Here is a 20,122-nt window from a genome sequence, read left to right on the forward strand (position 1 = left end):
GGAATCCGGATTAAAACATTCGGCCATTGGGAAGTTCTGCTTTTGGCAGATGGAGCAGAGGTGCTCATCAAAGCTGTGCGCCAGTTTACGTTGGGTCACACCAGTGTAGAGAAGACCCCAGAGGGAGCCGGATACAACAGACCACCCCAGCAGGTTTGCACACCTGGAAGGACTGTTTGGGACCCTGAATGGATGGAAGGGCAGCTCTAACATTTCTGCTGCTTGCAGGAATGTGTGTCAAGATGAGGATTAGTGAGGAGAGCTGAACGGACATGGAGGGAGCGTTCCCTGTGGAGTGTGGAGAATTGGGGGAAGGGGTGGAGTTAAAGATGTGTGGTGGTAGGATCCCAAGGAAAATTGAAGAAGTCGCAGAGAATGATGTGTTGGATGCAGAGGCTCATGGGGTGGTAGGCAAGGACAAGAGGAGCACGATCACTGTTAAGACGATGGGAAGATGGGATGAGTGCAGATGTCCCAGAAATGGAGGAGATGCAGGTGAGGTCAGCGTAAATGGTGGAGGAAGGGGATGCTGTTCCTTGAAGGAGGAGGACATTTCTGATGTCCTGGAGGGGAAAGCTTTATCCTGGGAACAGATGTGGTGGATATGAAAGAACTGGAACAGCATTGTTACAGGAGACAGGGTGGGAAGAGGTATAGTCAAGATATTAGTTTCACTGTAGATTCTATAATGCCATTTACATGTAAATACATGCTGGTATTAATGTATTTATGCACATTTTAATCCATACAGACATTCTTTATTGATCCGAAGGGAAATTGGGTAAACCATATCCATGTTCCTAACTTTATTTTTATATAATTTTGTTCTTTGTAATTGTTGAATGTTTTTTTGTTGCATGTCATGTTAACATACCAAATTCCCAATTCGTGTAATAAAGTTGACCTTTGCCCTTATTGTCTGTCTATCTTTCATTCAGAGATAGCGGTGCGGGCCCTTCTGACCCAGTGAACCCACGCCACCCAATTACACCCATTTGACCAATTAGCTTTCGAACTGGTACGTGTTTGGAGTGTGGGAGCAAACCCGTGAGGTCACGTCCAAACTCCTCAGAGAATTGAAACAGGCCGCTCCAAGTTTTACCTTACACCACTGTAATGAAGAGATATGTACTGGCGGCATGCAGATCCAAGTCTTTCACCTGAGAACAATAATAAACTAATTTACCTGAGTCCGTTTTAATGTTAGTTTTACCACAACGACCGGTTGCGTTCTGATTTCCCTTTAACCAACAAATGCCGCTCCACTCCGACTGGGAATTTAACACTATATAAGGTTTCATAATTGGTGAACAAAACAGTGAAAATATCTCAGAACTCTGAGTTTCTCCAGCATTTTGCGTGTGTTGTTTGGATTTACAGTATCTGCAGATTTTCTTTTGTTTGTGACGTGAAAATGTCTCGGCGATGTCGGGGTTGAGAGCCTTCATCGTGACCGGCACGATTATTACCCCACCCCACCTTCCAGTCCTGATGAAAGGCTTTGGCCCGAAACGTCGTCTGTTTATTGCCCTCCAGAGACGCTGCCTGACCAGCTGAGTTCCTCCAGCACTTTGTGTGTGTTGCTCAGGATCTCCCGTATCTGGAGAACCTCTTCGCGAAACAAACAAGCCTCACGAGGTAAAGGACGATAATTACTGGGACGTCCCACTCAAAAGGCCAATAAAGGAATTCGCTGTATCAAACTCAACCGAGATAAGGTTAATTGGGTCACGTCTGGTAGGAGGCGGGCTCGTTTAGATGTGAGGAAATCGAAGTTGAATCTGTGCTGTCACCCGCACCCTTTCCTCCCGCAGTCGGGCCCATGGCAGAGTGGGGTGAAGCAGCACTCGTCATGTCGCCCTCCCTCTGGTTAAGAAGCGCGGGCTGGGCCGGTCTTCTGTGTCTACAGCTTGTCCTGTGCCAGTCCATACCAGGTGAGTCAATTCTCTCATGAAACCGCCTCCCTTCTCCTGGTGCTCCGCTACGATACAGAACAGGCTCCTCACTGCCGAGCTATAAACCCGCCCCTCCCTCGTTAATGAACTCCAGGAAAATTTGGAGAGCTCCCTCACCAACTCTGGAACTTCTTAGTGGAAGGATCTGTAATGACGGGAGGCTGGTTCTCGCTGTCTGTGATGGCAAAGTTCTGACGGTGAAGAAATTCTCCTCACAATCATCCCCCGTTTTACCATTCTGTGTTTGACTGACTCCTGCGTATATAGTTAAACTTTATAACAGAAATACTCTAGCCAGCGGCACCGAGCATGCGCATACACGGAGGCGAGGCGATGATTATTTATTATTATATATATCGTTGTAAAGATATCTGTTCAAATATCGCATGGGTAATGTTTTGGCTGAGATTTTTTTTGCTGTTATATTATCCTCGGAAAATCAAAATAGTAAAACGCTTGAAGGAACTGATACCGCATTAATTACTAGGTTAGGGGGAGAAGGCAAGAGAATGGGGTTGAGAGGGGTAATAAATTGGCTGTGCTGGAATGGCGGAGAGAACTCGATGGGCTGAATGGCCTAATTCCGCTCCTGCGTCTCATGGAACATGGGGCAGATGAGGCAGTGATGCACCATCAATAACTCTCAGAGACGTGAGGCGAGAGATAGGCTTTTATTATCTGGAAGAAAGCACTATCAGCAGCAAGAGACCATCACACAACATCTTGGAGACTGAGGGAGGAGCAGTGCCTCCAATCGCCTTTATACCGGGGTCAGTGGGAGGAGCCACAGGAGCAGTGGGGGGGGGGGCGTGTCCAGACAGGTATGTGTAGTTCACCACAGGCAGCATCTCCGGAAAACTTTTATTTCTAGTCCCTGTAGGTTTTTGATGCTCAGATCAGCCAAAGGTTGTTGGGTTAAGAGTCGAGTCTTAGAGATACATTGTGGAACAGGCCGTCCCGACCCTTCGACTGTGCTGCCTGGCAGCCCACTCACAGCACAATGTACAATGACCTACCAACCAGTGCTACTTTGGACTGTGGGAGGAAACTGGAGCACCCGGAGGAAACCTATGCCTATATGAGGAGGAATGGACACTTTTGCTTCCGAAGTACACTGGAACTGAATTCTGAACTCTGGCGTCCTGAGCTGTGAGAGAAGAACATTGACAACTATGCTCTCTAGTGCCCACCGAGCCCTCACGATGGGTTAACTGTCTGCTCGAACCTACCCCCTGGTCTGCTGTGGAGGTGATGGGGAAATCGGGAGAGAGATCGTGGGAGTGTGGCAGGATAATTTTGGTGGTAATAAAGGAGGTTGGTGTGGAGTTCAATGTGTGTATACCATACACAACCTAGAGATTCATCTTACAGGCAGTAACAAAACAGAAGCACAATGGAATCCATGAAAAATCCCCACACGGCGAATGTGATCAAACATCCAATGTGTGGGAAACAAAATCAAATCAAGTAAACAAAACACTCAGAGCGTGAACTGCAGAGTCCCCGACAGAGAACCCACAGTCACGGAGCCAGTTCAGCACTGGAATGAGTAAATCCTCAATAATCAGCGGAATGTCCTGCACCCTTGGCGCCTTCAGCTTTTAAAGAGCTGAACCAAATTAAATCAGCTAAACATTAGTTTGTCCTTTGCTCTGGGGGGATGGGCCCCTTTCCTTCAATCTGGCCCAAAAACCGTTCCATCAATGGTCACCACAACTGTACCTGCATTCACAAGAGCCCAGTTCAATGAATCCTTTGGAATACTACAAAAATGCCCAGTCGTTCAGACGGTTCAAAAACAACCCCCAGGGGGAAATTGCAGGCTGTGGATTGCAGTGATTGTAGTCCAGAATATTTGTATTTAGTAGAGTAGTTGGAGGTTTTGTTAGCTGCCTGCAAAATGTTGCTATGTCTCACCAGTGCCATCTTAGAAACATAGAAAATAGGTGCAGGAGTAGGCCATTCGGCCCTTTGAGCCTGCACCACCATTCAGTATGATCATGGCTGATCATCCAACTCAGAACCCTGTACCTGCTTTCTCTCCATACCCCCTGATCCCTTTAGCCACAAGGGCCATATCTAACTTCTTCTTAAATATAGCCAATGAACTGGCCTCAACTGTTTCCTGTGGCAGAGAATTCCACAGATTCACCACTCTCTGTGTGAAGAAGTTTTTCCTCATCTCGGTCCTAAAAGGCTTCCCCTTCATCCTTAAACTGTGACCCCTCGTTCTGGACTTCCCCAACATTGGAAACAATCTTCCTGCATCTAGCCTGTCCAATCCCTTTAGAATTTTATACGTTTCAATAAGATCCCCCCTCAATCTTCTAAATTCCAGCGAGTATAAGCCTAGTCGATCCAATCTTTCTTCATATGAAAGTCCTGCCATCCCAGGAATCAATCTGGTGAACCTTCTTTGTACTCCCTCTATGGCAAGAATGTCTTTCCTCAGATTAGGGGACCAAAACTGCACACAATACTCCAGGTGTGGTCTCACCAATGCCTTGTACAACTGTAGTGGAACCTCCCTGCTCCTGTACTTGAATCCTCTTGCTATGAATGCCAACATACCATTTGCCTTTTTCACCGCCTGCTGTACCTGCATGCCCACTTTCAATGACTGGTGTACAATGACACCCAGGTCTCGTTGCACCTCCCCTTTTCCTAATCGGCCACCATTCAGATAATAATCCGTATTCCTGTTCTTGCCACCAAAGTGGATAACCTCACATTTATCCACATTAAATTGCATCTGCCATGAATTTGGGTATTAATGGGCTAAAGGGCCTGTTTCAAAATTCAAAGTCAAATTTATTATCAAAGTACCTATATTGTACCATGTACTATCTTGAGATTTATTTTCTTGCAGATATTTACAGAAAAAGAGTTGCAATAGAATTTATGAAAATCTATAAATAGTACCGATTGACAAACAACAAAATGTGTAAAAGAACACAAATAATATTGAGTTGATTTTGTTACTTACATCCTTCACATGAGTAAAATTCTGTTATGTGCAATTTATAGTAATTTGTGATAAATAGTATGTATAACAGGACAGTCAATATAGCATGGATATACAATGGTGACTGTGAGTTCATCAATCTGATGGCCTAGTGGAAGAAGCTGTCCCAGAGCCTGTGGTCCTGGTTTTTATGCTGCGGTACCTATTCCCGGATGGTAGCAGTTGGAACAGTTTGTGTTTGGGGTGCCTCGGGTCCCCAATGATCCTTCGGGGCCCTTTATACACACCTGTCTCTGTAAATGTCTTGAGTAGCGAGAAGTTCATCTCTACAGCTACGCTGGGCTATCCACACCATTCTCTGCAGAGTACTGTGATTGAATGAAATGGCATCTGCTGCTGATCTCGTTGTGTCTGTAGGCAATTTGGAGAAGACCCAAGTCTCGGCCAGGAGCTGATGTATTTCCTGATGAGCCTCTCAAAGCAAAGCTATCACAGTGGCTGTGTATACTACTGGGTGGGAGCCATTAAGACAGGTTACCGCGTTCTCCTTTGGCACTGGCATCATTGAAGCCTTTTTTAAAATTTATTGCTTATTTATTTAGAATCCAGCCTTTTGGATCATGCAGCTCACTGACTTAACCCTAGTCTAATTACAGAACAATTTACAATGACCAATTAACCTACTAACCTGTATGTCTTTGGACTGTGGGAGGAAACACAAGGGTTCACAGGAAGAACATACAGAGGATGCCAGAATTGAACTCTGCCTCGTGCTTTAATAGCGTCTCACTAACTGTAATGCTACTGTGGTGCCCTTGAAGCAGATGGTACCTCAGAATGCCAAAGCTAGAGGTGAAGGATGTCAGTTAAACCCTTCTGCCAGTTAATTAGCATGTCTTCAGTACTCAGCCAGGTGCTTTTCGTAGGTTCATCCTCTTGAGGGAGGCTCTCACATTGGCCTCAGTGGAATAACAGGATCATCGGCACTGCCGTACTTGGAGCTGAGGGTAGACGCAGAGTTGTCCTCTCTGACTAGAGTGTCTGGAACTAGAAACACCTTCTCAGAATGAAGAGTTGGCCATTGAGGAGTGAGATGTGATTTCCTTATCCAAAGGGTAATGGATGGTTGGAATTCCCCACCCCAGAAGGTTGCAGATCATTAGTGAGACAGAGAATGTGGATGGCAAGGTAGAGCAGCGGTTAGCATAATGCTTTACACTGCCAGTGATCGGGATTCAATCCCTGCTGCTGTGTGTGAGGAGTTTGTCCTTTCTCCCTATAACTGTGCGGGTTTCCCCGTGGTGATCCTGTTTCCTCCCACGTTTCAAAGATATACGGGTTAAAGTTAGTGAGTTATGGACATGCTATGTTGGTGCCACCCAGCACATCCTCAGATTGTCAGTCATTGATGCCAACGGTGCATTTCACTGCAACACACACAAAATGCTGGAGGAATTCTGCAGGTCAGGCGGCATCTATGGAGAGGACGTTCTGGGTCAAGATCCTTCATCGGGACTGGAAGGGAAGGGGGCAGATGCTGGATTAGGAAGGTGGGTGGAAGGGAAGGATCTTGAAGGTGATAGGTGAATACAGGTGTGTGGGGAGAGGGGGATGATGTAAGATGCTGGGAGGTAATAGGTGGACAAGGTGAAGGGCTGTAGAAGGGGCCTGAGAGGCAAGTCTGGGTGAGAACATGGTTGAAGAGCCAGAGAGCAGACTATGCTTCAATGTACATGTGACATGCACAGCTGATCATTAAAGATAAAACTAATCTTATTTGATATTTGGATGTTATGAAGTTGTAAAGACATTGGTGAGGCCTAATTTGGAGCATTTATGCAGTTTATAGACAATAGGTGCAGAAGTAGACCATTCGGCCCTTCGAGCCTGCACCGCCATTTTGCACCTACCTACAGGAAAGATGTAAATAAGGTTGAAAGAGTGCAGAGAAAATTTACAAGGATGTTGCCAGGTCTGGAGGACCTGAGTTATAAGGAAAGATTGAAGAGATTAGGGCTTTATTCCTTGGAATATAGAAGATTTGAAGGGATATTTGACACAGGTATTCAAAATTGTGAGGGGTGTAGATCGGGTAAATGCAAGCAGTTTTTTTTTCTACTGAGGTTGGGTGGGACTACAACTAGAGGTCCTGGGTTAAGGGTGAAAGGTGAAATGTTTAAGAGGACATGATGGGAAACTTCACTCAGAGGGTCATGAGAGAGTGTGGTATGAGCTGCTGGTGCATGTGAGCTTGATTTCAACATTTAAGAGAAGTTTAGATGGGTACATGGAGGGGAACAGTATGGAGGGATATGGTCCAGGTGTGTGCAGAATAACAGTTCAGCATGAGCTAGGTGGGATGAAGGGCCTGTTACTGTAGTGCTCTGACTCTTTGGGTAAGTGTAAAATAAATATTAATGAAAATGTATTGTTGGGGTTAGAGGTTTGGGGAAATGTGGATGGGAGGGGAAAACAGGGTTTGTTTTTGCTGTTGTTTGTTCCTTGTGTTCTGCTGAGCATTACGGCATGATATGTTGGTGCTGGAATGTGTGGCAACACTTGCTGGCTGTCCCAAGCGCACCTTTGGATGCTGGTTGTTATTGCAGAATCAGAATTGGGTTGAATTTCACCGGCACAGCAGAACATTGAAATACATGGTGAAAACGGAATTATAATATGTATAGAAGAAGCTGTTTCTGAATCACTGAATGTGTGGTGTTACGTACCCCGTAACTGGGTTAACAAGCCAGCAGAAATGGACTGATACATTGGAGTCTGGTGGTACTGTAACTAAAGGAGTTTATTAGTAAACTAAGTAATACAGTATCAAAAATGCAAATATACAGATGTAACAGGTTAGCAATGATAAATACAAAAGTGTAGGAATAAGAATCAAAAACCAAGCTCTATCAAAGTCTAGGGGTGAATGAATAGTCTTAAGATAATGCAGAGTTCAGTTCAGTTTAAGTTGAGGTAGTTGCTGTTGTGACGTTGGAGAGAGAGAGAGAGAGCGAGTGAGATGTGAGCAGCTGCAGCAGGCAAACCTTCTGTTGTCTTGTTCTGTTGTACTGATCTGGTCATTCGGTTATGACCCCTCCGTTCTCAGCTAGACCGTTCTTCCGTGGTGGACTCGTCACTCTGGCATGAGTGGACTCGCACACAAGCCCCCACCGGTCCTGCCGTCACACTGTGAGCTTTGCGACCGATCTCCCGATTCGGTCCTCCAAGCCCCCAGCTTCCTGTGGGTGCACAACACTCTTGCAGTGTCTCGTGGCGTGTCTGAGGGTGTCTCCGCGGACCCGTCTTTTATCTCTCCTGATGGGGTATCAGCCATCCGTCAACTCCATGTCCATCAAACTGGCCACTCCCTGCTGTCTCAGCAGGAATGTTAACGAGCAAAGAAGTGTCCTTGTAGCAAAAGGTAAATAATCAGTGAAGAAGCCATAATACTAATTCATGTCTCTCTCTCTTATCTGTATCAGATGCCTCTCCCTCTGTTCTCCATCTCTCTCTCTCATTAGCAGAATAGTTCATGGGGGGGGGGGTCAACTCTGGACCCCAGCTCCATCTGGTTCTCTCATCACACACAACAGTGGCTTCAGGCTTTTGTACCTCCTGATGGTAGCAGTGGAAGAGGACATGTCCTGGTTGATGAGGACCCTTGATGGATGCCCCTTTTTGAGGCATCTCCCCTGGATGATGTCCTCAGTGCTGGGGAGGCTGGTGCCCGTGATGGAGTTCACAACTTTTTGCAGCTTATTTTGATGCTGTGCAGTAGTGTCCCCCGCCCATACCATATGTCGATGCAACGGGTTAGAATGCTCTCCACGGTACATCTGTAGAAAGTTATTAATGTCTTTGGTGACACGTCAAATCTCCTCAGACTCCTAATGAAATGTACCTATCATTGTGCTTTTTTGTAACTGCATCGATATGTTAAACCCAGACCCAATGTATCTCACTATGTTTCAATGTACATGTGATAAATAAATATGAACGTAAAATCTATTCAGTGGCAACAATGTGACTATGCTGCCCAATTACACCCATGTTACCATTAACCTACCCACCGTTACGTCTTTGGAACATGGGAGGAAACCAGAGCACCCGGAGGAAACCTGCACAGAATGTACAAACTCTTTACAGTCAGAATTGAACAGTTTGCTGGTGATGTATAGCAGTAAACTAACCACTACACTACAGTGCCACCCACATCACAATGGCTTCCCATTATTGTGCCGTTTGTACTCTGCTATGCCACAACAGCACCATCCTCTTACTCAATGCCAGCAACTCCAAGGAGCTGATTATTGACTTTGGGCGGAGGAAACCAGAGGTCCAGGAGCCGATCAGAGGGGGAGAGGGTCAGCAACTTTAAATTCCCCAGTGTTATCATTTCAAAGGATCTGTCCTGGGTCCAGCATGCAAGTGCGATTATGAACAAAGTACAGCTGTGCCTCTACTTAGGAGTTTGTGAACTTTGACAACATTCTATAGATGCGTGGCAGAGAGCATATTGACTGGTTGCATCACAGCCTGGTATAGAAACACCAATGCCCTTGAATGGAAAATCCCACAAAATGTGGTGGTTACATTCCAGTTATTCATGGCTCTAGGCCCCCCCCCCACTGAGTACATCTACACTGAAGATTGTCACAGGAAAGCAGCATCCTTCACTGGGGACTCCCACCGCCCAGGACATGTTCTCTTCTCACTGCTGCCATCAGGAAAGAGGTACAGGATCCTCAGGACCCACACCACCAGGTTCAGGAACAGGTATTGCCCCTCGACCATTGGACTCTTGAACCGGGGGGATAATTTCACTCAACTTCACTTGTCCCATCACCGAATTGTTCCCACAACCTATAGACTCACTTTTAAGGGCTCTCCATCTCATGTTTTTGATATTTATTGCTTATTATCACTTATGTTTGTATTTGAACAGTTTGTTGTCTTTTGCACATTGGTTGAATGCTTGCTGGTGCTGTCTTTCATCGATTCTGTTATGGTTATTATTCTATTATGGATTTATTGAGTGTGCCTGCAAGAACACGAATCTCGGGGTAGTATATGACAACAGACTTGTACTTTGATAATTCATTTACATTGAACTTTGAATTCGGAATTTTTACTGGACCTGCTAGAACATGATTGTGCTCAGAATTTGCTCAGCTGAACTCTTGGTACTAATGAACACTCAGCCATGACCTGAATTCATTTAACTGCGTGTTTTAGTGTGAAATCAATTTCCAGTTAGAACTATGTGCAAATATGAAACCACTTCACACCAATCTGACAGTTGTAAATTCGCCCATAAATGCAATGTGACTTCGAGATAATGTTCTCTTGTTCAGGCTTCTAAAGGCATATGATCAAGCATAGACTTGTGACATTTTAGCTAGAAGTTTGGTTTATGTAATCCTAAATCAAGAGCATTGTTTCCTAAATTAATTTCTTAGGATGTTTTAAGATAGTGAAATCCAATTATGTGAAACTCGTCACAAGTTTATTTTTTCCAATGTTGACCTTTTTCTCTGAGGGCTAGGCTAGCTTGAACTCTGTGCCTTTGAAACCACACTTTCCTGTTGCCTTTCTGTTTGAAGATTGACTCAAACTGATTCATCGTGGCTGCATCAACAATTAACCTAAGACCTCAACATTTTATTTTAAAATATAGCAGAGATGTTAGGATTTCTTGTTCTGACAAATGTTGGTTTTGTTCTTGTGTGCTGTTAACCTTGCTGCTAGGTGTTTCCTGATTTTATATAAAGGGATTGTTTTGACTAAAATTAAGATTGGACCAGTAATAACATAACTAGGAGTGGTTCAGGTTCTTGCCAAAATGTATTTAATATGATAGCACAAAGCTTCCATCTAACAAATTAGAATTGACACCTTTTAAACGATTTATTGAACACTTCTCAGATGAGTAAATTACACATAAGACATTAGGTTCCATAAACCACACACTTCCATCAATGGGGGGGGGGGGGGGGAATGTTTTGAATGCTCATTAAGTTCTGCTGATTGAAAATTAACCAGCTTTTACATCCACATAAATGTGTGTAGGTAAAGAGTAAAAGAGGCGAGAGTGGATATCGGACTGCTGGGAAATGACGCTGGAGATGTAATGAGGGAGCAAAGAAATGGTGGACAAACTTAAGTAGTTTATGTCAGTCTTCACTGTGAGAGACACGAGCAGTATGCTGGAAATTCAAGTATATCGGGGGATAGAAGTGAGTGCAGTTGCTATTACTAAGGAGAAGGTGCTTAGGAAGCTGAGAGTTCTGAAGGTAGATAAGTCACCTGAACCAGATGGACCCTGGGTTCTGAAAGAGGTAGGTGAAGAAATTGGAGGCATTAGTTATGATCTTTCAATGATTACTAGATTCTAGAGTCATTTTGGTAGAAAATTACAAATGTCACTCCACTCTTCAAGAACGGAGGGAGGCAAAAAAAAAGGAAATTATAGGCTAGTTAGCCTGACTGGGGAGATACTGGAGTCTATTATAAAACATTAAAAAAACCTACAGCACAATACAGGCCCTTCGGTCCACAATGCTGTGCCAAACATGTCCTTACATTAGAAATTACCTATGGTTACCCATTGCCTTTTTTTTGGAGCTCCATGTACCTATCCTGGAGTCTCTTTTTTTTTAAACAAAAAAAACCCTATCGTATTCGCCTCCATCAACCCCCTGTCATTTCCTCTGTACTTATTCCCAAGCACCTTAAAACTGTGCCCTCTCCTGCTAGCCATTTCAGCCCTGGGAAAAAGCCTCTGACTATCTACACGATCAATTCCTCTCATCATCTTGTACACCTCTATTAAGGATGAGGTCTCGGGTACTTGAAGGCATATAATAAAGTAGATCAAAATCAGCATGGTTTCCTTAAGGGAAATTCTTGCCTAACAATTCTGTTGGAATTCTTTGAGGAAATAACAAGCACGATAGACAAAGGAGAACTAATGAATGCTGTGTATTTGGATTTTCAGAAGGCTGCTGCACATGAGGCTGCTTTACAAGATGAGAGCCCATGTTATTACAGGAAAGGCACTAGTATGGACAGAGAATTGGCTGACTGGTGGGAGGGAATTTTCTGGTTGGCTGTCACTGACTAGTGGTGGTGTGTGCAGGGGCAGTGTTGGGACTTTTTTATGTTATTTGTCAATGTTTTGGATGACAGAATCAATGGTTTTGTGGCCAAATTTGCATTGATTAAAAAGATAGGTGGAGGGGCAGGTAGTGTTGAGGAAGCAGGTGAGTCGGTGGTGAGGAAGGCAAATGCAATGTTAGCATTCATTTTGAGAGAACTAGAATATTAGAGCAAGAATGTTATGCTGAGGCTTTATAAGGCACTGGTGAGACCTAACTTGGAGAATTGTGGGTAGTTTTCAAATCAAATCAAGTTTAATTATCATTCAAACTATACATAGATACAGCTGAATGAGACAGCGTTCTTCTCAGGACAAGGTGTAAAACATTCAAAATAGCATAATAGAAGTAATATAATTCAAAATAGGCACAAAAAAAAGCACCTTCACTTGAGAGAAAGGAAACAGATAATCCAAGATCGTGAGCAACAATGTCCAGCAATTGATAGTACAGTCTCCTGGCAGTGTGCAGATTCATTCACTCCAACCGGTCATTCCATGGCTTGAACACAGGAGAGCAGCACCGATGGGAGAGGCCATGTCCCAGCTGAGCACAGTTTCCAAGTCTCCTCACCTGGTCTGCAGCCGCAGCCAAGTCTGAGGCTTGAGGCCTAGTGCTTGTTACAACCAAGGCTACACAGCTCCCATGTCGTCTGTCCCACCACCGGACAAGAATAACAGGCCTGCAGCATCCTGCGTTATCACTGTCCAGCAGTGTCCCACAATTGAAAGTGAAATGTCAGATAGTCTCCCACAGTTATACTGCACCAACTTCAATGCATCTGAGTAGATGGCAGCAACACGGCCTGCAGCCAGGTCAGCTCCTCCTACGACCCGGCCAGCTCCGCTGCTGACACCAGTCCAGCTACTCCAATCAACAAGCAGCTCGCCAGCGGAGTAGGCCTGCAGTACCTGATGTTCTTGGAGTAGAATTGTCTTATGATCATTTATATATTTTTTTTAAATTGCAAAAGAAAAGCACCTTTCGTAGGCCGCTGTGAGCCTGCTGTGTTCACATGCGCTGCCAGCTTACGGAAGTTTACAAACTGTATTGGGTCCTTGTCTAAGAAAGGATGGGCTGGCATTGGAAATGGTCAAGAGGAGGTTCATGAGAATTATTCGGGGAATGAAAGGGTTACTGTTTCGTTGAGGTTTGATGGCTCTAGGCCTGTACTCACTGAGTTGGAGGGGGGCAATCTCAATACAACCTACTGAAGATTAAAATGCCTAGATGGAGTGGCTATGGAAAGGGCTTTTTCCTCTAGTGGGGGGAGGGGTGCACAGATTCAGAATAGAAAGATGACCCTTTAGAACAGTGAGGAGGAATTTATTTTGCCAGAGGGTGGTAAACCTCTAGAATTCCTCTTCACTGATAACTGGAGGCCAAATCATTGGGTATATTTAAAGCAGATGTTGATGCATGTGCTTATTAACTTTGACATCACTGTTGAAGGCTGAATCAAAGGCGGTGATGCCTCAGCATGTAGGAGGGAGGTTGAAAATCTGGCTGAATGGTGTCACGACAGCAGCCTCTCACTCAATGCCAGCAAGATCAAGGCGTTGTTTATGGACTTCAGGAGGAGGAAACGGAAGATCCATGAGCCAGTCCTCACTGGGAGATCAGAGGTGGAGAGGGTCAGCAACTCTAAATTCCTTGGTGTTATCATTTCAAAGAATCTGTCCTGGGCCCAGCACATATGAAGAAAGAATGGCAGCATCTCTACTTCAAAGTTGTGAAGATTCAATACGAAATCTCAGACTTTAGATAAACTTCTATAGATGCGTGGTGGGAAGTATATTGACTGGTGGCAACATGGCCTGGTATGGAAGTGCCAATTCCCTTGAATGGAAAATCCTATAAAAAGTAGTGGATAAGGCCCAGTCCATCACAGGTAAAGCCCTCCCCACCACTGAGCACATCTACACAGAGCACTGTTGCAAGAAAGCAGCATCCATCATCAAGAAATCCCATCATCCAGGTCAAGCCCTCTTGCTGCTGCATCAGGAAGTAGGTACAGGACCTTCAGGACCCACGCTACGAGCTTCAGGAACAGTTAAACACCTCAACCATTAGGCTCCTGAACCAGTGGGGATAACGTCACTCACCCCCATCACTAAACTGTTCCCACAATCTATGGACACTCTTTCAAGGACTCTTCATCTCACGTTCTGTTTTGCACACTGGTTGGTGGCCCATCCTGTCGGGTGCAGGCTCTCATCGATTCAGTTATGTTTCTTGGATTTATTGAGTATGCCTACAAGAAAAATGAACCTCGGGGTCGTCCATGGTGATAAATTTAATTTGATCTTTGAAATTTTGATTAGTCAGGCATCAAAGATTCTGCAGAGAAGGCAGCAGTGTGAGGTTGATAGGGATAATAAATGATGAAATGTTGGCAGACTTGATGGGCTGAATGGCCTCAGAATGAAGGGACATGGACATGTAGAGGTGATTTTGTTTAAGGCTGGACTTTATGGTCCTATAATCGGCTAGTCTTGGGGGGGAGCAGGGGTGTGTGTCAATGTCCAGAAGCCCATCCTGGAGTTAGAGGACTGTCCATATGGGTGGATAGAGGGGAGAAGAAGGGGACTTGCTTGCTGTGTTCTGATGTGTATTGTGGGCATGTTATGTTGCCACCGGAATGTGTGGCTGCACTTAGGCTGTCCTCAGCTCGTCCTGAAGTGTGTTAGGCCAAAGGCTCTGACTTTGTGCTGTAATCTTTGTTCAACTGAATGCTCAGTAGGCCAGGCAGCATCGGTGGAGAGAAACATTTTGGGTACAGAACTTGTTCTGATAAAGGGTCTGGCAAGAAACATTAACTGTTCCAGGATTGCTCTGTCACCTGAGTTTAAGGCCCCCCGTTGGTTGGGGTTGCCAGGGATATTGTGTTCCAGCTGTCTACATTCAGTACAACATGGGGAGCAAGCTGTTACCCGTGCAGCAGCCACTTCCCACATGAATCTAAAGGAACGGCAGAGACCGATAGATACAGTTTGGCAGCAGCAGAGTTGCAGGAGTTGCCAGTCGGTGTTGAACTCGATGTAGGACTGCCTGAGGGACTCCAGTTCTGGAGTTTTCCCTCGGGGCTTACTCCCCAAGCCTTCCCCATGAGTGAGTATAGTCACAAGGCAGCAGAGGTTTGAGATCAGTTTTCCCTCTAGGTGGGCTGCTAACCATGGCTGACGAGCCCCATCTGCCCAAAGTGACCGGTTTTAAGGTACAGTAACCCACTTTTGGCACTTCTCCTGTCAGTAGAAATGTTTCAGCTAGGCTTGGCAGCTAAGCCACACGTGAATGCCAGGAGCAGAACAGTTATCAGGGAATATTTGTGATGCACATCATTGGGAACGTTTAATAGGTAGAGGGATCTTATTGCCACTACTCCCTCCCCCACTAATCTCTCCCGGATTATGTACAAGGACCTGGGTATTTCCAAACAGTGCACACAAAATGCTGGGGAATTCGGTGCTACCGAGCTCCCTAGCATTTTGTGTGTGTTACTTGGATTTCTGTTTGTGGCTGGGTCTTTCCCACGTTGTTATTTCAGATTTCCAGCTCCTGCCATGCTTGTACAGGGATGTATTTGATGAAATGATCATACCGATCCAAGCACTGCTGAAACCTGAAACTGATAGATTTGTTAATATTGAGGTGAAAGACTGTTGGTCTGCGTTCGTATGTTTTTGTCTCCTGTGTCCTACAGGGATCATCCTGTGTAATGGAGAGTTTAAAATGCATTGTGGAATGATTGGCCAGTGATGTCCTTATTTAATGTTTCTTACTGCCATAGTAAAGCAGCCAGCAAATTCAAAGACCCCTCCCACCCCAGGTGCTCTCTCTTCTCCCTTCCCTTCCCATCAGGAGGAAGATCCAAAATCCTGAGAGCCCATACCACCGGGATCGAGGACAGTTTATCAGTGTTATCAGACTCTTGAACGGATCTCTCGCACGATGAGATGTACTCTTGGCCTCACAATCTACCTCATTATAATCTTGCACTTTATAGTTCACCTTCACTACACTTTCTCAGCAGCTGGTACATTTTTTATTTTGCACTATTGTTCTACCTCAATGCACTGTACAATCATTTGATCTGTACAACCAGTTTGCAAGACAAGCTTTTCACTATCTCAGCACATGTGGTCAACACCAATGTGGTGCAAAGTTTTTAGTATTTTTAATTAGCAATACAGCACAGACCAGGCCCTTCGGGCCCAAGGAGCTGCACTTCCCAGCAGCCCACGTCAATGTATCACAGGACAATTTACAATGACCAACTAATCTACTAACCAGTGCATCTTTAGACTGTGGGAGGAAACACACACAGTCACAGGGAGAGCATACAAACTCCTTTCAGGTGGCACTGCAATTGAACTCAGACACCACGGGTTGTGACAACCTCTACATTACCGTGGTGCCCGTACAGTGGGTCAGTTTTTGTATAGACTCATTCTATCTGCAAAATTTCATAAGGATTGCTAGATAAGGTGTGGGTAAGAAAACTGAGGTGGCTTGGATTTTGAGTTTAATATTACCTCTGCCAGAACACTGGCACATGTTGTTATTGTGATTAGGCCCTTTGGATCTATTTTCTTTTTTTGGATTTGAAGTTGCTTTTGGCAAAATGACTTTATTGATCCCATGGTCCATGCATTGAAATCTGGAATCTTTATTGGCTAAACCCTCAACAAAACTCCTGGACTTGGAATTCAGTCAGATTTATTATCGCCAACTTGTTACTAGACGTGATAAATTGTTGTAATCTTGTCGCTTTGATGTTGCACTGTACTACTACTGCCACAAAAACAGTGTACAAACGTCATTACAGAGACCACCACAGCACAGAAACAGTGTACAAACGTCATTACAGAGACCACCACAGCACAGAAACAGTGTACAAACGTCATTACAGAGACCACCACAGCACAGAAACAGTGTACAAACGTCATTACAGAGACCACCACAGCACAGAAACAGTGTACAAACGTCATTACAGAGACCACCACAGCACAGAAACAGTGTACAAACGTCATTACAGAGACCACCACAGCACAGAAACAGTGTACAAACGTCATTACAGAGACCACCACAGCACAGAAACAGTGTACAAACGTCATTACAGAGACCACCACAGCACAGAAACAGTGTACAAACGTCATTACAGAGACCACCACAGCACAGAAACAGTGTACAAACGTCATTACAGAGACCACCACAGCACAGAAACAGTGTACAAACGTCATTACAGAGACCACCACAGCACAGAAACAGTGTACAAACGTCATTACAGAGACCACCACAGCACAGAAACAGTGTACAAACGTCATTACAGAGACCACCACAGCACAGAAACAGTGTACAAACGTCATTACAGAGACCACCACAGCACAGAAACAGTGTACAAACGTCATTACAGAGACCACCACAGCACAGAAACAGTGTACAAACGTCATTACAGAGACCACCACAGCACAGAAACAGTGTACAAACGTCATTACAGAGACCACCACAGCACAGAAACAGTCCATCTAGTCCATGTCAAATTGTTATTCTGCTGAGTACCTCGACTGTAACTCACCGTGGTAGCTGGTGTTATGGTAGAGTAGGAATCTGATCCTGAGTGGGGGTCTTCAGGCTCCTGTCCTTCTGGCAGTGATGAGGGTGCATCCCAGATGAAGAGGGTTCTTGGTGATGGAAGTCACCTCTTGATGTCCTCAGTGATTGAGAGGGTTGTACCTATGATGGATCATGGGAGTTCTCCTCATTATCTCACCCTTGACTGTCACCCTGAGGTTGTGAATGGTTTTCAGTGGAAACTTGAGTGAAACCATCTACTTTAATTCTCTTTGCAGGTCAAACAGAATTTAAACTTGGAAGGTTTCAGGAAATACCTTTAATAGAGAACACCTCGTTTGAAGCCTCTTTGTGGAACATTCCTAACAATGTAACATTCGTCAACATCCAAGTGCACACCCAGTACGTTAATACAACTCTATCGCTCGAGGTATGTTTTCACTAAGAATTCAACTTGTTCCACTTGGATTTCGGGTTGAGTATCAATCTCATCACTTGCCTTCTTCGGGCTCCTGGCATCTCGCTGTGAATATTGGACCTTTGCTACCTGGGCTCCTGGCATACACACGTCTGTGTTTAGCGTGGAGATGTGGGGGAATTTCTTCAGCCAAAGAATCTGTGGAATTCTTTGCCACAGGTGGCTGTGGAGGCCAAGCCATTGGGTATATTTAAGGCAGAGGTTGATAGACTCTCGATTGGTCAGGGCATGAAGGGATATGGGGAGAAGGCAGGAGATTGGGTCTGAGAGGGAAACGGATCAGCCATGATGAAATGGCAGAGTAGACTCGATGGGCCAAATGGCCTAATTCTGCCCCTATATCTTGTGGTTATGGTCCTCTGGGTAATTTTTGCACTTAATTTTAAACATCTCCGAGTTTTCCCTTTGCAAATCTCCCCCTCCCCCCCCCCCCAACTCCACTGCCTCACTTGAAGTTGGAAACCTCTTTGAATGATGAAACGTGACTTGATGGAGGTGTAGAAGATGGTAAGAGACATAGATTGAATTGTCAATCAGTTTTTCCTTGGGTGGAAATGATTAAAACAAGGTAATTAGGGGGATGTCAGAGCTAAGTTCTCTACATGGATATTGGCGGGTGGAACATGTTGACGGGTGGTGGTAGAGACAGGTATATTAGGGACATTTGAGGGACTCTTAAATAGTCACATGGATGAAAGAAAAATGGAGGTTTGTGCGGGATGGAAAGGTTAGATTGATTTTACAATGGGTTAAAAGGTCTTATCCCAAAGTGTCTGTACTACGTATGTTGTTTTGTGAATACTTTCTCAACCCAATGTACATTAATTTGTTACACTGGTGTATCTTGTATTTTATATTTCAGTGTGGGAGGCTATTCAGCCCATTGAGTCTAGGCTGGCTATTTGAGCAGTTCCATTCCACGACAAACTTCTCTATCCGTTCTTTATTTAGCGATGCCACATGGAACAGGCCCTTCTGGCCCTTTGAGCTGCACTGCTCTGCGACCCCCCCCCCCCACCCCCGATTTAACCCCAGCCTAATCACAGGACAATTTACAATGACCAATTAACCTACAAAACGGTACGTCTTTGGACTGTGGTACAATACAGGGGTGCCCAGAGGGAGAATGTACAAGCTCCTCACAGGGAGTGGCCTGGGTCACTGATGGTATAAAACATTTGAGTTAACCACTACGCTACTGCACCACCCATGGCAAGAGCTTTGGCAAGCTTGAGTTTTCTCTGGAACAGCAGAGGCTGAGGGGAGACCTGATAAAGGTTGATGAGATTCAGAGGACCTTCTTGGGGTAGGAGTGTCAAGTACAGGAGGATGTACATTTTGGGTAAGGAGGAAAGACTGAACGTGCTGTGCATGGAGAGTGTTGCCAGGGTGGTGGTTTAGCAGATGATATTAGGGGCTCTTGGGTAGATGAATATGCAGATAATGGAGGGATATGGTTCTGCAGACAGAAGAGTGAGACATAGGATAAGAATTAGGCCATTCAGCCCATCAAGTCTGCTCCATTATTTGGTGTAATTAGAAGGGTTTGGTGCAAGACAGAAAATTGCTGTAGGTTACAGTAAGAAACGTATTTCAAATAAGTAATGCAAAAAGAGAAAAATAATGAGTGGTGTTCATGAACTATACAGAAACTTGATGGGGGAGGGACAGATTTTACTAAAACACTATATTGTCCTCAGGCTCCTGTACCTCATCCTGGATGGCAGCAATGAGAAGAGGGCATGTCCTGGGTGATGGGGGTCCTTAATGATGGCTGCAACCTTGGTGGTTGGGAGGCTAGTGCCCATGATGGAGCTGACTGAGTCTATAACCTTCTGCAGCTTTTTCCAGTCCTGTTCATTGGCCCATTCAAAACAGGCAGTGAGGTAACGGGACGGAGTGCTCTGTACCAAGTCGGCACTCCTAATGTAGTACAGCCACCAGCGTGTCTGAATATGTTGAGCCCAGAGCAGATCCTCGGAGATGTTGGAGC

At 45.0% G+C, this 20,122-nt stretch overlaps 1 protein-coding gene across 1 annotated transcript in view; it reads left to right on the forward strand.

Moving 5' to 3' along the window:
• Positions 1-1,380: 1,380 nt before the first annotated feature.
• The window catches only part of tm7sf3 (transmembrane 7 superfamily member 3), a 57,880-nt gene continuing 39,138 nt past the window's right edge, over positions 1,381-20,122 (forward strand). Inside the window, exons 1-2 of the mRNA XM_073059777.1 lie at positions 1,381-1,934; positions 17,930-18,081. Coding sequence (XP_072915878.1) covers positions 1,823-1,934; positions 17,930-18,081 — 264 coding nt within the window. The 5' untranslated portion in view covers positions 1,381-1,822. The remainder of the gene's footprint in view (positions 1,935-17,929; positions 18,082-20,122) is intronic.

The sequence above is a fragment of the Hemitrygon akajei genome, chromosome 10 (assembly GCF_048418815.1).
Source record: "Hemitrygon akajei chromosome 10, sHemAka1.3, whole genome shotgun sequence".
NCBI lineage: Eukaryota > Metazoa > Chordata > Chondrichthyes > Myliobatiformes > Dasyatidae > Hemitrygon > Hemitrygon akajei.